Source organism: Macaca nemestrina, chromosome 4 (genome assembly GCF_043159975.1).
Source record: "Macaca nemestrina isolate mMacNem1 chromosome 4, mMacNem.hap1, whole genome shotgun sequence".
NCBI classification, from domain to species: domain Eukaryota; kingdom Metazoa; phylum Chordata; class Mammalia; order Primates; family Cercopithecidae; genus Macaca; species Macaca nemestrina.
In genome coordinates, this window is record NC_092128.1 from 56,669,418 (window position 1) to 56,687,336 (window position 17,919).

At 43.5% G+C, this 17,919-nt stretch overlaps 1 protein-coding gene across 1 annotated transcript in view; it reads right to left on the reverse strand.

The window, feature by feature from the left end:
- Positions 1-17,919, reverse strand: part of GSA (gamma-secretase activating protein) — a 108,421-nt gene that overhangs the window by 14,367 nt on the left and 76,135 nt on the right. The window contains exons 20-23 of the mRNA XM_071093976.1: positions 4,825-4,953; positions 3,926-3,984; positions 3,191-3,222; positions 799-860 (exon numbers count right to left, since the gene is read on the reverse strand). Coding sequence (XP_070950077.1) covers positions 799-860; positions 3,191-3,222; positions 3,926-3,984; positions 4,825-4,953 — 282 coding nt within the window. The remainder of the gene's footprint in view (positions 1-798; positions 861-3,190; positions 3,223-3,925; positions 3,985-4,824; positions 4,954-17,919) is intronic.

The window sequence follows — 17,919 nt, forward strand, 5'->3', positions numbered from 1 at the left end:
TTAAAAATATGTTATTAGGCTGTCCAGATGTCTCTTTAATCAGCTTTTTAAAGGTTTTGGATTTATTTACAAATTCTGCTTTTCAATTAATTTATTTTGATTTATATTTCTTTGGTCATCCTAGTATTATGACTTCTTGAGAAAAAGTACTTTGTTCTGTTGTTTTTTTGTTGTTGTTTTGTTTTGTTTTTTGAGACAGTCTCCCTCTGTCGCCCAGGATGGAGTGCAGTGGTGCAAATCTTGGCTCACTGCAACCTCCACTTCCTGGGTTCCAGCGATTCTCCTGCCTCAGCCTCCTGAGTAGCTGAGATTACAGGTATGCACCATCATGCCCAGCTAATTTTTGTATTTTTAGTACAGACAGGGTTTCACCAAGTTGGCCAGGCTGGTCTCAAACTCCTGACCTCAGGTGATTCGCCCGCCTTGGCCTCCCAAAGTGCTAGGATTAGAGGCATGAGCCACTGTGCCCAGCCTGTTATGTTGTATTTGAAATCCCAAATACAAATGCCACAAAGATGCAGCTCTTTCCTTTTTTAAAGCACTCTCAACGCTATACACTCCTTATCATGTTGTAAATTACATATGTATTGGTGTGATTCATGTGTGTCTTCCCTCCTGACTACATATTCCAAGAGGGCAGAAATCATATGGGTTGCTTACCACTGGACACACAGGGTCCATAATGCTGGCAAAACATACTTGTGTAAAGAATAAAGAATAAGATCAGAATGAGAAGCCCACTGTAACCCTTTCCCCTTGTCTTAGGGTCAGTCCCTAAAGAACCCACATACCACTTACCAGCCCCATGAGCAGCCGCTGGTGGCTGTCTTCCTCCTGCAAGAGGGGTGTTAATCTTGGCCCTGAAATGAAATAGAGGATTAGTTAGGCTCTGAGCAGTTTTCATGAGATGGGTTAGAGGAAGAAGAATCAGCCTGGGTTTCCGTTCTCTGAGTCATTGGGAAAACATAACACTTCCCTGACAGGATGAAAATTTTTCATCACCTAAGTGTGACCTACTCCTACAAGGTGAACTTATCAGAGCCATGTGAAACAGGGAATGACCAAGAAAGGAAGAAAACACATTCCTCAACCCCAGTAGGCTCTAGCTTTGATTTTTGTTTAACACTAAAACTCACTGCTAAGAACCTCTGCTCCACTGAAAACAGAGGGACTTGGGCCTTCTCTTAACCCTTCTGGGATCATAAACTGAGGGAACAGGGCTCAGTGGAAGGACTGCATGGCTCCTTTCTACTTTCTGAACCCTGTAGTTCAGTAGCCTTGGGAGTTACTGAGCTGAGGGGGCCAGTCAATTACTGCAGCAAATACTACTAACTGGCACAAGTTATCAGACTACAAAGGTAGCTAGGAAAAGGTGGAAAAGTGATATGCTAAATGAAATGGTACTTTCTCCACCGTGATTTGCAATGCACACTACAGTGTAGTAGCCCTAGGGGCAGACAAACCCAGTTTTGCTGGAAAATCTGCCCCAAAGCACTTCTAACATCTTTGTATTCCATTCTTTTCTTCTTAAATACTTGAGATCCAGTGCCAGGCAAGAGGGTAGAACCACCCTGCTCAGTGGGCTGGCAACTCCTTCTGGGAGGGGATAGATATCTCTTGACCCCCTGGGATAAATCTTCCCTGGATCCCACACAACCCTTCTGATTGATATGAAACAATTTAACATGTGGATCCAACAGCCCTGCATTTCACAGAATGTTCTGTTTCAGGCAGTGACATTCTTTATGGGGAACTAGTATATGCAAAGCATATGCGAGGAAAGGGAAGAGTTTCCTAAAGTGCATTAAGAGAGACTGACTAGTAGCAGGATGCAAACGGCCTTGACACATAGAGTAGCTCCATAAGCAGGGCAGGAGGGGTGGCATGACAGAAACCTCGACCAGACTAGCAACATTCCCCGTTGCAAAACCCCCAGCAATGCAAGGATGGTATGCCTGAAACACACACACGCATGCCCCTGTCTGGCAGGGCAGATCCCCTGGCTTCAGGCATTGATGGCCTGGTAAGGCAGGGGCTGGTTCCTCCTGGTCTGGTCAGTGAGCCCAGGCTCTGTCAGCCTAAGCTGGATGACAAGTGCACTGTCACAGTTCACTGTGCTGTGTGCACAGTTGCAGGAGGTGCAGCAATGCACAGTATAAAATAGTTTCCATTAGAGTCACCCAACATCCAAGCCCATAAAACAGGATTGGGATATAAAAACAAAAGCTTATTTAATGAACGCTGACCTTCATGAGGCATGGAAGTGTTCTTCTGGCAACTACAAACAAGCCTATGCCTGAATATGCTCAGCATTCCCCTCCCCTCGTTTCACCTGGCCAAGTCCCCTTTGTTTATCAAGACTTAACTCACATGTCAGCCCTTTGGGGAGCCTCTTCCAACCTCCCTCCCTCTCCAGCCATCCCCGCTCCTGACCTATCCTCTCACTCCCTACACCTACAGATTACATAATACCTGTCATTTGGTTTAGAAGCCACACGTTAACATTTCTTCCTTACACACTAAGGATAAAGGAGCCACCTCAGGTACCCACATGCGCTAAGCACTATGCTAGGTGCTATCTGCATTACCCCAGTTAGTCTCATTTTCTCCTCATTCCCCTGAGGAGGACAGTGCACAAATGGTTAAGTGACTTGCCCAGGAGCACTTGGTTCACATGAGGCCATGCTGGAATATAAGTCCAGCTCTGTCTAGCTCTCAAGCCTATGCTCTTTCCACACTGCTTACCTGGAAGCTCCTCATCTTTATACCTCTAGGACCTGTGTGCCCAATTTTTAACCAAAATGAGAGGCACATACAAGGCAAGACCTGGTAGGATCAGACAGCTAGAAAGCAAGCAGCGCCAAGCCAAGGGAATTGCCAAAATGCATCCTTGTGGGCACAGCCAGAGGGCAGCTCTGTATGACAGGAAATAAGGAGAACCGCAAGGCAATGCATCACCCAGGGACTCCCACAGCAAAAGCACATTCAGCAGCTGTCCCCGGAGGTCCTGGCGCCTAGACAGACATGGGAAGAGCTGTGCAGCCACTCTAACAACAAGATATTAAAAGGTGCTGCCTGCACCACACTACTGGAAGTGATTTTCTTGCCAACCCACAGTGGTAGGAAGAACAGTGCTACAAACAAAACACTGACTGAAACCCAGAAGGCTTTATTACAGATCTTTTCTTACCCAAATTTCTTGCTTCTAGGTTAGAAATCACCCTACGAAGAAATTAGCCATGTTATTCATAGACAGCATTGCTTTTAAAAAATTTAAAGCCACATTATACAAAGATATCCTCCTTTAAAAATGCATAAAAACCACTGTAGAAACTATTCTTAGGCTGCTGAAAATCATTTCACTACATTTGATCAATGTAGTGAAAGCCACATTAGGCAATTATAAAATCTCAAAACCCTTTAGTGCCAACAACAGCAATAATTTAAAACAATTGTAGCTCTCAGTTATTGAAAATAATGGGGACAGAAAATAGAACAGAGGTTGGAATGGGGCCTATACTTTTAGTACTCTGAGATGACTCATATATCCAGAAAATAGGCTTTCAAAATAAGAGCAAGCTCACTAGCCCATTGACACTTAAAAAAAAAAAAACAAACAAACGAGTATTTGCCTTTTTCTCCTAAAATGCTCACTAATAGGAAATTTCTTTACCACTTATCCATTGTAAACATCTATCCACAGGTTACAAGTCTATAAGGTTCAACATATAAGCTTTTCCCACTAGAAATTCCAGCAACAAATTCCAGAATAGGGTCCAAGTGGATGCGTTTGTGAAGCTGACAATATCATTTTGCTGGGGATATGCAACAAAAGTAAACTACTTCTATAAAAGGTAGCCAACAAAACAAAGTAATTGTAAATGTTAACCATCTTACAGATACGATAACCTCTAATTTCACTTACTTTATTGCATTATCAAGAATAGTCCTCACGTATGCCGTGGACCTTCTTTTTCCTGTTTTCTAGGAGTGAGAACACATCAGGAGTATGGAAGGTAAAGGTTTTATTGGTGACTTTTCACATCAAGGACATAATGCAATACAGTTAAGAGCATCAGATAGCAGAAATATATTTTCCAGGTAATCAGAACACCTAGATTTTTCAAAAAGTTTTAAGAAACATTTTATTCTGAAACAATTACAGATTCACAGGAAACTGCAAGTCAACTATATACTACATACAACAACCCTAATCTATGTGCAGCGATACTAGAGAGAGATCCAATGTACCCTCCACCCAGTCTCCTCAGTGCTTATATCTTACATAACTAGAGCACAATATCAAAATCAAAAATTGACATTGGTACAATGTGTGTCATTCTATGTCATCTTATCATGTTTAGATTCATGTCCCACAAGATACCACCACAATCAAGATAGAGAACTCTTCGATCACCCCTAAAGATTTCCCTAGGTCGCCCCTGGACAGTGAGTCACATCCACTATTCTCCCTCCAACTACCCCAACCCCTAATGACCACTAATTGGGAACACCTAGATTTTTTAAAATCAATTTTTAACTACGTAAGTAACCTGAGAACACATCTGAGATGTGGATATTAATCGTACTCTACTATGAATGTGCTGTGTGTCCCTTAAACTTTCTGCTCTTCAGTTTCCTCCCCAGGAGAACAGAGATCATAGAAGCATCTCTGCCTACTGAGATCAGTAATGACAACGTTCGAGTGCCTGGCAATTGAGAACAGTGCTGCACATGGAAGCCAGCCTTATGATTTAAAGGCATCGCCTGGATCCAGTCCACTATGCCTGGCAGCTGGCTTTGTTCTCACTGACCCACTCATACCTCTTCAGAGATCAGGTTGTGCCACTCTCTCCTGACCACAATGTTGTTATAGTGGAAGTGTGGCTTGGCATACTTAACATATTCTAGGTTGGAGTTCAGTTTTTCCCAGTAGCCCTTAAAGTTGAGCACCTGTAGGAGACAAAAACATCAGTGGCCTTCAGAGGCAGGCCCAGTGGCCCAAACCACCCAGCGAGTATCACGCACGCCTTATTTCCCCAGCTCTCATGGCCCACGTTTCTGAGTGAATACATTCCACAGAGGATGGCATTCTAGACCCAATAGGGATTCTCAAATAGACTTAAAGGATCTTGTTTCCCCACTTCATTTTCTATCTTTTTGGTTTTGTTTTGTTTTTTTAACCACATAGAGAATTGCTGCTCACTTCTCAAAACCAACAGGACTTCCCTGGGTTGAGGCTTAGCAGGGAAACCTGTATTAAACACATTGAGTCATTTCCTCCCTAGAGCCCTGTTTTTATGACTTAGGTGGTGTCAACAGTGCCATGTTCACTAAGACAAAGTTCATTAACATTTGGATAAGTAGAGTAGGCGTACTTTCCTGCTAAACTTATTTACTCCCAAGGACATTTTTCAAAACCTAGGAATCAAAAACAGATAAAATGAACTAATTTTACATTGTCACATACACCAAAACAGAATTAGTCAGCATTCTATCTAGATCTTTGAATTATTGATATAATTGTACTACCCTGAAGCAAGAATGTATCCATTATATTCATTTTTAAATAATAAAATGCAATGTTAATACATTCTTAGTGTTGAAGGATATTCTGACACAAACCAAAAAAGGTAGACTTATGATACTTTTTGCCAAAATATGTGCATTTACAAATGATTTGATTGGGGCCAGAGATGTAATGTGTGGTCATAAAACTAAGTGAGCTATTGCCTGCCAAGGTGACAGACTTGGCTGAACTGCAAGAAAAATAAGAAAACTTAAAAAACAAAAAACAAAAAACAAAAACAAAAACAAACCTCGATCAAGAAAAATGCCCTCATGTTAAATTATAGCACATTATTACCATTTTTATTCAAAAGACAGTCATAATTGGTTTGAAATGTATTTTGGAGTATCAGTAAAGTGAATAACATAACATTAAAACTTGCTGTTTCAGAAGCCTGAAATGCCCATCCAGCCAACATCCCTCCTCCCAGAGACAGAAAAAACTCTTGCCAAGAAAGTCTCATTTCCAGGGGAAAACATGAATCAGATCCCACTCCTCACTTGACTCACCTCACTCATCTTTTCTTTCCCTTTCCATTTAGTTATAATGAATGTACACTTATCCACCCTTTGGTTCTTCTTTGTATTTAAGAAAAAAAAAAAAAAAAAAAGACAAGACAAATCCTGTAGACGTTTGACAGAATTAGGTCCCTGACTGGAAGTCTCTAAAGATTTCTTGCTGTCCTAATCTGGGCTCAGGCACAGGAGTGCCAAAAGCCAGAACACTAATTGGTGTTGTGGTGACATCTAGCGTTCTGTTGAGCTATTAACTCCTCCTGCTTGGCCACAGGAGTCCCACCACCCACGCAGTTCACCCAGATGTTGCCCAGGACAGGATATGGAAGGGGAGAAAGTCAGGTGCCCTCTACCTGTCATCTGGCCCCATCCCCTCAAGTCAAATGCTATCCTGTTGTTAGAAGTCCCCACTCCCTGCAGCTCCTAAGAAAAGATCTCGCCCAAATTACCTTCCTTCTTACTCCATTTTTAAAAATCCCTTTCCTCATAACCTTTTGGGGAGGTAGGCACATTTTTCGTAGTTTTGTTTTATTTTAAATTAACAAATAATTGTATACATTTATGGGTTGCAATGTGGTGTTTCAATACATGCATACATTGTGGAATTATCAAATCAGGCTAATTAGCATAGCCATCTGTCTGCTAAGAAGAAACAGATCAAACAGAGCTCGCCACATGTCCGTGGACAGGCTTTTGAGGGGCTCCAGCACCCACTGCCTAAATGTAAAACAGAGCATGTGTTTGTATGAGTGCTCTTCTGGGGAGACAGTCTATAGCTTGCACCAGATTTTCAAAGAAATCCATGGCCTAAAATAGACTAGAGTTAGAAGGAAAAGGATCTGAATTTAAAATAAAACAAAAATTAAAACTTACATTTAAGTAAGAAATACTGTTAGCCAAACATCCCAAAAATATTTTCACATGAACTTACATCGTTTTCAGAGAGGTCACTGACCTAATATAGATATTAGAATATCTATAATATCTTACAGATATTAAGATGATACAGAAAAAAAATCTATGTCACTATATGGTATCCACTAGAGAAGTGATAATTTTTCTCAGTTAAGAAATGCAGCCTGGTGCGATGGGTCATGCCTGTAATCCCAGCACTTTGGGAGGCAGAGGCAGGCAGATCACAAGATCAAGAGATCAAGACCACCCTGGCCAACATGATGAAACCCCATCTCTACTAAAAATACAAAAATTAGCTGGGTGTGCTTGCATGCACCTGTAGTCCCAGCTACTTGGGAGGCTGAGGCAGGAGAATCACTTGAACCCGGGAGGCGGAGGTTGCAGTGAGCCAAGATGGCACCACTGCACTCCAGCCTGGCGACAGAGCGAGACTCTGTCTCCAAAAAAAAGAAATGCACAGAGATCATTGTAAGTTGGAAAGTCTATTTGAGACAGTGAAGGACAAGGAAAGGATGTTCCAGGTGGGACTCTTAGGTGTGAGCAAAGACAGAGACTATAACCTGGATTCGGGGCTCAGATCTGAGCCAGAGCATTAGAGCCAACAGCACTTCATTCTCTATGGTGAAGACAATACCCTCCAGCATGGGCAACTCCCAGCCTCAGCTGCCCATTGGAACCACCTGGGTCCCATCCCCAATTTGATTTAATTGGCCTGGGGTGTGCCTGAGCCTTATGAGTTTTACAAGTTCCCCCAAGTGATCCTAACATTCAGCCACGACTGAGAACAGTGAGCATGTTCAAGTAATCCTGGGCACCCCACCCTCAAACACTTAATTCAATCTATACACCTCTAGCTTATTGTGTGGTTTTAAAATAGGAGATATAGTTGAAGAGGTAGTTAGGGCCAAATCTTTGAGGGATTCTAAATGCCAAGGTGACGCCAGCATGCTCATTATCCCAGAGAATAAAAGGATCTCCCACATAACATTTTAGATGCTGTAACCCAGAATGGAGGGGAGGGGAAGGGAGAGTTGAATCTGCACAATCCCATCCTAAGAGCCAAGACACACCATTGCACCACCTATGCTCTAGGCTGAGCCTGGTCAAGAAACAACAGATGCTGGTGAGACTGTGGAGAAATAGAAATGCTTTTACACTGTTGGTGGGAATGTAAACTAGTTCAACCATTGTGGAGGACAGTATGGCGATTTCTCAAAGACCTAGAACCAGAAGTATTATACCATTTGACCCAGCAATCCCATTGCTGGGTATATACCCAAAGGGATACAAATCCTTCTATTATAAAGCTACATGCACATGTATGTTCACTGCAGCACTATTCACAATAGTGAAGAAATGGAATCAATCCAAATGCCCATTAATGATAGACTGGATAAAGAAAATGTGGTACATATACACCATGGAATACTATGCAGCCACAAAAAGGAACAAGATCATGTCCTTTGCAGGGACACAGATGGAGCTGGAAGCCATTATCCTCAGCAAACTAACACAGGGAGAGAAAACCGAATGCCACTTGTTCTCACTTATAAGTGGGAGCTGAACAATGAGAACACATGGACACAGGGAGGGGAACAACACACACTCGGGCCTCTTGGGGGTTTGGGGGAAGGAAAGCATCAGAGTAAATAGCTAATGCATGCTGGGCTTAATACCTAGGTGATGGGTTGATAGGTGCAGCAAACCACCGTGGCATACGTTTACCTATGTAACAAACCTGCATGTCCTGCACATGTATCCTGGAACTTAACATTAAAAAAAAAAAAAAAAAAAAAAAAGGATGAACCTGGGAGCACAGGAAATCACTGTCAATCAGCTAGCACTTATCCAACAAAGCAAATACTGTACTCATCAGGAACAACAGCACCACAAAATGAAAGCCACAACCGCCCAAAAAGCCCATCACCAGCTACTTGAAAAGAGCTAATAAAGCTTTAAAAATAAAACACAAAAATGCTGTATAAGAAACATACCCATGCCAGGTGCAATGGCTCATACCTGCAATTCCAGCACTTTGGGAGGCCAAGATGGGTGGATTACTTGAGCTCAGGAGTTCGAGACCTGGGCAACATGGTGAAAACCTGGCTCTACTAAAAATGCAAAAAATTAGCTGGGCATGGTGGCGTGTACTTGTAGTCCCAGCTACTTGGAAGGCTGAGATGGGAGGATCACCTGAACCTGGGGAGGCAGAGGTTGCAGTGAGCCAAGATCATGCCACTGCATTCCAGCCTGGATGACAAAATGAGACTGTCTTAAAAAAAAAACCAAAGCAAAGAAAAATACCCCTGAATTAGAGACAATGTTAGAAGCAATCAGATCCTCAAGGAATGACCTAGAAGCATTTTCCTACATAAAGGGGAGTTTTTTCTCGTAGGATGACCTGAAATAATTGCCAAACACAGCCCATCACAACTATTCACTGAACAAAAGAACCAGTGGGTTACATTAAGGAATTGTTTCCCATTTATTATTTGGATTGCTGATTAATCCAAAAACAAACAAACAAAAAAACTCTGTGGTACTGGTTCATCTGCAAATTACTGCCAGAAAAAAAAAAAAAAAAAAATCTGTCTTTCATTTCTAAAAGGCCCTCTGGCTTTGGTCCTACTTCTGCTGATTAACCAGCATCTTCTTACAGAGGAGTCGGCCAGCTCAAAGAGAACCATTTCCTCTGTGTGCCAGGACTCAACTAGCACAGCTAAAGCATCATCCAATTTGGCTCTTCAGTGGATCCCATCTCAGTATCAGCTTTTACTTACAGCCCAGAGAAACACAGTGACCCACTACCTCTAAGCACTGACAGAATAAATAGAAAATGTTTGTGTATACATAAAGCTAGGAAGGCACTAAACTAAGATGCTCTAAACAGGAACACTCATTCACAGGGTAAGTGACCAGAACTCCTAAGGCTGCCCACTTAGGGAAATGCATGCTGCAATTTCAAGGTCTCCTGAATATAAATGGACTCGCTCCTTATCTCGCAAAAATTTCCACTTACTTGCCCATCTGGGTAGTTTCTATTATTTTCAATGGGTTGAATTTTTTTCTAAAAATGAAATCACTAAATATGGCTCTAAACTATTCCATCTCACAATCAGTTTATGCCCTGAGAAAGTCAATGCTAAGCTCTTTCCCTCCTCTCAGTCTTGAGAATTAAAAACACTTGTCCCCAACCAAAACTATGAATAAGACCAGCACAGTGTAGTAGCTGGTAGAAGAGGAACAAAAACAAGAATCCTCCACCCTGGGTCTGTTCCTCAATTTCATCATCTAGGAAGTAGCCTGAAGACACCCCCATTGGTACAGAAACAACAGGAATGAAATCACTAGCCTCAAGCTCTTCTTTTTGTTTTTGTTTTTTTGAGATGCAGTCTCCCTCTGTCGCCCAGGCTGGAGTGCAATGGCGCAATCTTGGCTCACTGCAACCTCCACCTCCCAGGTTCAAGCAATTCTCCTGCCTCAGCCTCCCGGGTAGCTGGGACTACAGGCGCCCACCACCATGCCCAGCTAATTTTTGCATTTTTAGTAGAGACAGGGGTTTCACCGTGTTGGCCAAGCCAGTCTCGAACTGCTGACCTCAGGTGATCCACCCGCCTAGGCCTCCCAAAATGATGGGATTATAGGCATGAGCCACCGTGCCCAGCCAGTATCATCTTATTTTTTTAATCTATGCTAATCTACCTCTAATTAGTATTTTTTTGTTGCATCATAAAATTAAGGTTTATGGTATCCACTGGCCTCACTATAATTAACTGTTCCAGAAAATATGTGCAAACTGAACTTAGGGAAATCAGTATTTCCCACATAACCAACTAACACGGCTATTGATGCTACATCTTTGTCAAAGCAACAATTTTTAAAAATTGTAAACTATTACATTGTAATTATACCAATACTTCAGACCACTAAAAATCTTTTTATTTAAGTGATCATGGTTGTCTGTATTGTGGGGGTCAAGTCTTTTGTGCTTTTGTGTCTTTTGTGCTTCACTAAGCAATTAATTACACTCACGCTGTGCCCAATTAAAACTTCGTGTTTTGTTTGTGAGGTGGAGTCTTGCTCTGTCACCCAGGCTGGAGTGCAGTGGCGTGATCTTGGCTCACTGCAACCTCCACCTCCCAGGTTCAAGGAATTCTCTTGCCTCAGCCTCCCAAGTACTGGGGGTTACAGGCGTGCACCACCATACTCTGCTAATTTTTATATTTTCTATAGAGACAGGGTTTCACCATGTTGGCCAGGCTGGTCTCGAACTCCTGGCCTCAAGTGATCCACCCACCTCGGCCTCCCAAAGTGCTGGGATTACAGGTGTGAGCCAGCGCACTCAGCCTAAAACAGTTTAACACCAGTGAAAAAGCAGATAAGTCTCTGAATGGAGAGCAGCCCAGGTATAAACTACTCTTCTCCCAGTTGCTCAGGGACATCAGACGACTGATAGACATTGGCAGTAACACCCTCACATCTGAGTGGCCATAAGTAGAAAGGAGCAGTAAGTTTTTGTCCTTCCCAGTCTCCGAGTCAGGTAATCAACAATCTCTAACAAGTGACTAAATACAGATGTCCAACTTAAAGACTGTGGTAAAAATATCCCATTTCTCCATTTGTATCATGCTCATCTTTATACTTATATTTATTTTCCAGTTTTAAAAACTCATACATGCTTCCTGTGGTTGAACAGTTTTAATGGTTTTTCTTCTCATAAAATGAAGGGCAGGCCAAGTGTGGTGGCTCATGTGTGTAATCCCAGCACTTTGTGAGGCTGAGGTGGGATGATCCCTCGAGGCCAGGAATTTGAGATCAGCCCCAGCAACATACTAAGACCCTGTCTCCACAGGAAAAAAAAAAAAAAAAAAAATTAGCCAGGCTTGGTGGCGTGTGCCTGTGGTCCCAACTACTTGGGAGTCTGATGTGGGAGGACTGCTTACGCCCAGGAAGTCAAGGCTGCAGTGAGCCACTATGGCACCACTGCACTCCAGCCTGGGTGACAGAGGGAGACCCTATCTCAATCAATCAATCAATCAATCAATCAAAATTTTTAAAAAATAAAAATAAAATCAAGGGCAATTTTTAGCCTTTTATGAAAGTTGCCGTTTCCCTAGAGCAATCCATAGTTTACAAAGGGATAAAATCATTCTTAGGAAGGACACTGTTAATGACATTCCTTTTAAGGCAAGCACCTTGTTTCAATATATTTCCTGTTTAGTGTTTTTAAATGACACCAGTCATTTTTAAAATGACTTTGAGAACTATTTATAAGATGAGAAAGTCCTTTGTCTCTCTAAGGAAGATTTTCTGATTTAACTGGTTTATCCTGCCCAAGATGTTCATATAGGTCTTAGTCTGTTACAGCAGCTACACCAAAATACTATAAACCAGATGGCTTATCAGCAAATTTATTTCTCACAGTTCTTCAGACTGGAGCGCCCAAAATCAGGTTGTGGTCAGATGTGGTGTCTGATAAGGGCCCACTTCCTAGACCTCCATGTGTTCACTGTAACCTCATGTGGCGGGAGGGCAAGTTGGCTCTGTAGGGTCTCTTCTATGAGGGTACTAATTGCAATCGCCAGGGCTCTGCCCTCATGAACTAATGACCTCCCAAAGGCACAATGTTGATAAGGTTGTAGTAAAACTGGTAAACTCATAAATCCCTTGTAAATGTAAATTAGCCCTTGTCAGGCCTCTGAGCCCAAGCTAAGCCATCATATCCCCTGTGACCTACAGTATACATCCAGATGGCCTAAAGGAAGTGAAGAATCACAAAAGAAGTGAAAATGGCCAGTTCCTGCCTGAACTGATGACATTCTACCATTGTGATTTGTTCCTACCCCACCTTAACTGAGCGATTAACCTTGTGAAATTCCTTCTCCTGGCTCAGAAGCTCCCCCACTGAGCACCTTGTGACCCCTGCCCCTACCTGAAAGAGAACCCCCTTTGACTGTAATTTTCCACTACCCACCCAAATCCTATAAAATGGCCCCACCCCTACCTCCCTTCGCAGACTCTCTTCGGACTCAGCCCGCCTTCACCCAGGTGATTAAAAAGCTTTATTGCTCACACAAAGCCTGTTTGGTGGTCTCTTCACACAGACGCAAGTGACATTTGGTACCAAAGACCTGGAACAGGAGGACTCCTTCGGGAGACCGGTCCCCTGTCCTCGCCCTCACTTCCGTGAGGAGATCCACCTATGACCTCAGGTCCTCAGACCGACCAGCCCAAGGAACATCTCACCACTTTCAAATCGGGTGGGCGGTCTTTTCACTCTCTTCTCCAGCCTCTCTTGCTACCCTTCAATCTCCCTGTCCTTCCAATTCCAGTTCTTTTTCCTCTGAAGTAGAGACAAAGGAGACACATATTATCTGTGGACCCAAAACTCCGGTGTCAGTCACAGACTCTGGAAGACAGTCTTCCCTTGGTGTTTTAATCACTGCAGGGAGGCCTGCCTGATTATTCACTCACACTCCATTGGTGTCTGATCACCATGGGGACACCTGCCCACATTCACCCAGGCTTGGTGGCATGTGCCTGTGGTCCTGGGGTCATTCACCCACATTCCCTTGGTGGCAAGTCAATTACAGGGACACTTGCTTTGGCTGCTCACCCACATTGCAGCCCAGGGCTGCTCACTACACCCCACTTCTCTCTGTGTCTCTACCCTCTCTTTTATCTGGGCTTGCCTCCTTCACTATAGCAACCTTTCACCCTCCATTCCCTCTTCTTCTCCCTCAGCCTGTGTTCTCAAAGACTTAAAACCTCTTCAACTCTCACCTGACCTAAAACCTAAGCACCTTATTTTCTTCTGCAACACTGCTTGGCCCCAGTACAAACTCAATAATGGTTCTAAATAGCCAGAAAACAGCACTTTTGATTTCTCCATTTTACAAGACCTGGATGATTTTTGTCGAAAAATGGGCAAATGGGTCTGAGGTACCTGACGTCCAGGCATTCTTTTACACATTGGTCCCTCCCTAGTCTCTGCTCCCACGCGACTCATTCCAAATCTGTCTTCTTTCTCTCTTGTCTGTTCCTTCAGTCTCCACCCCAAGCTCTGAGTCCTCTGAATCCTCCTTTTCTGCAGACCCATCTGACCTCTCCCCTCCTCCCCAGGCTGCTCCTCGTGAGGCCAAGCCAGGTCCCAATTCTTCTTCAGCCTCCACTCCCCCACCCTATAATCCTTTTATCACCTCCCCTCCTCACACCTGGTCTGGCTTACAGTTTCCTTCCGCGACTAGCCCTCCCCTACCTGCCCAACAATTTCCTCTTAAAGAGGTGGCTGGAGCTAAAGGCACAGTCAAGGTTAATGCTCCTTTTTATTTATCCAACCTCTCCCAAATCAGTTAGCATTTAGGCTCTTTTTCATCAAATATAAAAACCCAGCCCAGTTCATGGTCCATTTGGCAACAACCCTTAGACGCTTTACCGCCCTAGACCCAGAAGGGCCAGAAGGCTGTCTTATTTTCAATATGCATTTTATTACCCAATCCGCTCCTGACATTACATAAAGCTCCAAAAATCAGATTCCAGCCCTCAAACCCCACAACAGGACTTAATTAACCTCACCTTCAAAGTGTACAATAATAGAGTAGAGGCAGCCAAGTAGCAACATATTTCTGAGTTGCAATTCCTTGCCTCCACTGTGAGAGAAACCCCAGCCACATCTCCAGCACACAAGAACTTCAAAATGCCTAAGCCACAGCGGTCAAGCATTACTTCAGGACCTCCTCCCCCAGGATCTTACTTCAGTGCCGGAAATCTGGCCACTGGGCCAAGGAATGCCCACAGCCCAGGATTCCTCCTAAGCTGTGTCCCATCTGTGCGGGACCCCACTGGAAATCAGACTGTCCAACTCGCCTGGCAGCCACTCCCGGAGCCCCTGGAACTCTGACCCAAGACTGACTCCTTCCCAGATCTTCTCAGCTTAGCAGCTGAAGACTGATGCTGCCCGATTGCCTCAGAAGCTTCCTGGACCATCACAGATGCTTTCAGTAACTCTTACAGTGGAAGATAAGCCTGTCCCCTTCTTAATCAATACAGAGGCTACCCACTCCACATTACCTTCTTTCCAAGGGCATATTTCCCTTGCCTCCATAACTGTTGTGGGTATTGACGGCCAGGCTTCAAAACCCCTTAAAACTCCCCGACTCTGGTGCCAACTTGGACAATATTCTTGTATGCACTCCTTTTTAGTTATCCCCACCTGCCCAGTTCCCTGATTAGGTCAAGACATTTTAACTAAATTATCCACTTCCCTGACTATTCCTAGGCTATAGTCACACCTCATTGCCGCCTTTTCCCCAGTTCAAAGCCTCCTTCACATTCTCTCCTTATATCTCCCCACCTCAATCCACAAGTATAGGATACCTCTACTCCCTCCTTGGTGACAGATCACGCACCCCTTACCATCCTATTAAAACCTAATTACCCTTACCCTGCTCAATGCCAATATCCCATTCCTCAGCACACTTTAAAAGGATTAAAGCCTGTTATCACTCACCTGTTACAGCATGGCCTTTTAAAGCCTATAAACTCTCCTTACAATTCCCCCATTTTGCCTGTCCCAAAAACAGACAAGCCTTATAGGTTAGTTCAGGATCTGCACCTATCAACCAAATTGTTTTGCCTATCCACCCCATGGTGCCAAACCCATATACTCTCCTATCCTCAATACCTCTCTCCACAACCCATTATTCTATTCTAAATAAACCTAGTTGACCCCATAGATCCTAAATCCTTTCCCCACTTCCCTTTCCATTCCTTAAAAAACAGCTCCCACACTAGCTCTCCCTAACTCATCACTCCCTTTTCATTACACACAGCTGAAGTGCAGGGCTGTGTGGTAGGAGTTCTTACAAATGAGCCAGGACAGCACCCTGTAGCTTTTCTGTCCAAACGACTTGATCTTACTATTTTAGCCTAGCCTTCATGTCTGCATGCGGCAGCTGCCGCTGCTTTAATACTTTTAGAGGCCCTCAAAATCACAAACTATGTGCTCAACTCACTCTCTACAATTCTCATAACTTCCAAAATCTATTTTCTTCCTCACACCTGATGCATATACTTTCTGCCCCCCTTCCACTACCTCTCAGCAAGCCAAACTCATTGCCTTAACTCCAGCCCTCACTCTTGCAAAAGGATTACATGTCAATATTTATATGACTCTAAATATGCCTTCCATATCCTCACCACCATGCTGTTATATGGGCAAAAAGAGGTTTCCTCACTATGCAAGGGTCCTCCATCATTAATGCCTCTTTAATAAAAACTCTTCTCAAGGCCACTTTACTTCCAAAGGAAGCTGGAGTCATTCCCTGCAAAGGCCATCAAACTGTGTCAGATCCCATCACTCAAGGCAACGCTTATGCTGATAAGGTAGCTAAAGCAGCAGCTAGTGTTCCAACTTCTGTCCCTCACTGCCAGTTTTCCTCCTTCTCATCGGTCACTTCCACCTACTTCCCCACTGAAACTTCCACCTATCAATCTCTTCCCACACAAGGCAAATGGTTCTTAGACCAAGGAAAATATCTCCTTCCAGCCTCACAGGCCCATTCTATTCTGTCGTCATTTCATAACCTCTTCCATGTAGGTTACAAGCCACTAGCCCATCTCTTAGAACCTCTCATTTCCTTTCCATCATGGAAATCTATTCTCAAGGAAATCACTTCTCAGTGTTCCATCTGCTATTCTACTACTCCTCAGGGATTGTTCAGGCCCCCTCCCTTCCCTATACATTCAAGCTCAGGGATTTGCCCCTGCCCAGGACTGGAAAATCAATTTTACTCACATGCCCCAAGTCAGGAAACTTAAATACCTCTTGGTCTGGGTAGACACATTCACTGGATGGGTAGAGGCCTTTCCCACAGGGTCTAAGAAGGCCACCACAGTCATTTCTTCCCTTCTGTCAGACATAATTCCTCAGTTTGGCCTTCCCACCTCTATACAGTCCAATAATGGACAGGCCTTTACTAGTCAAATCACCCAAGCAGTTTCTCAGGCTCTTGGTATTCAGTGGAACCTTCAGACCCCTATCATTCTCAATCTGCAGGAAAGGTAAAATGGACCAATGGTCTTAAAAAAAACACACCTTACCAAGTTCAGCCACCAACTTAAAAAGGACTGAACAATACTTTTCCTACTTGCCCTTCTCAGAATTCAGGCCTGTCCTCGGGATGCTACGGGGTACAGCCCATTTGAGCTCCTGTATGGATGCTCTGTTTTATTAGGGCCCAGTCTCATTCCAGACACCAGCCCAACTTGAACTGCACCCCAAAAACTTGTCATCCCTACTATGTTCTGTCTAATCATACTCCTATTCACTGTTCTCTACTACTCATAAATGTCCTGCTCTTGTTTACACTGCCGGTTTACACTATTTCTCCAAGTCATCACAGCTAATATCTCCTCATGCTATCCCCAAACCACCACTCTTAACTCCCTTTTAGAGTGGATAGATGATCTTTGCTGACAGGGTACACTCCAATACTTTCACTCTGATGAAGTCCTATTCTTTACCTTTATATTCATTCTTATTCTTGTTCCTGTTCTTATGCCACCCTCTTCCTCCCCCCAGCTATGTCCACCACACTACCAATCTCACTCACTCTCTCCTAGCCATTTCTAATCCATCTTTAACAAATAATTGCTGGCTTTGCATTTCTCTTTCCTCCAAAATCTCTGAGGCCTCAACTTACTCACTGCAAAAAAAAAAAAAAAAAAAAGACTCTATATTTTTAAATGAAAAGTGTTGTTTTTACCTAAATCAATCTGGCCTGGTATATGACAACATAAAAAAACTCAAGGATAGAGCCTAAACTTGCCAACCAAGCAAGTAATTACATTGAACCCCCTTGGGTCCTCTCTAATTGGATGTCCTCCCAATTTAGTCCTTTAGTATCTGTTTTTCTCATT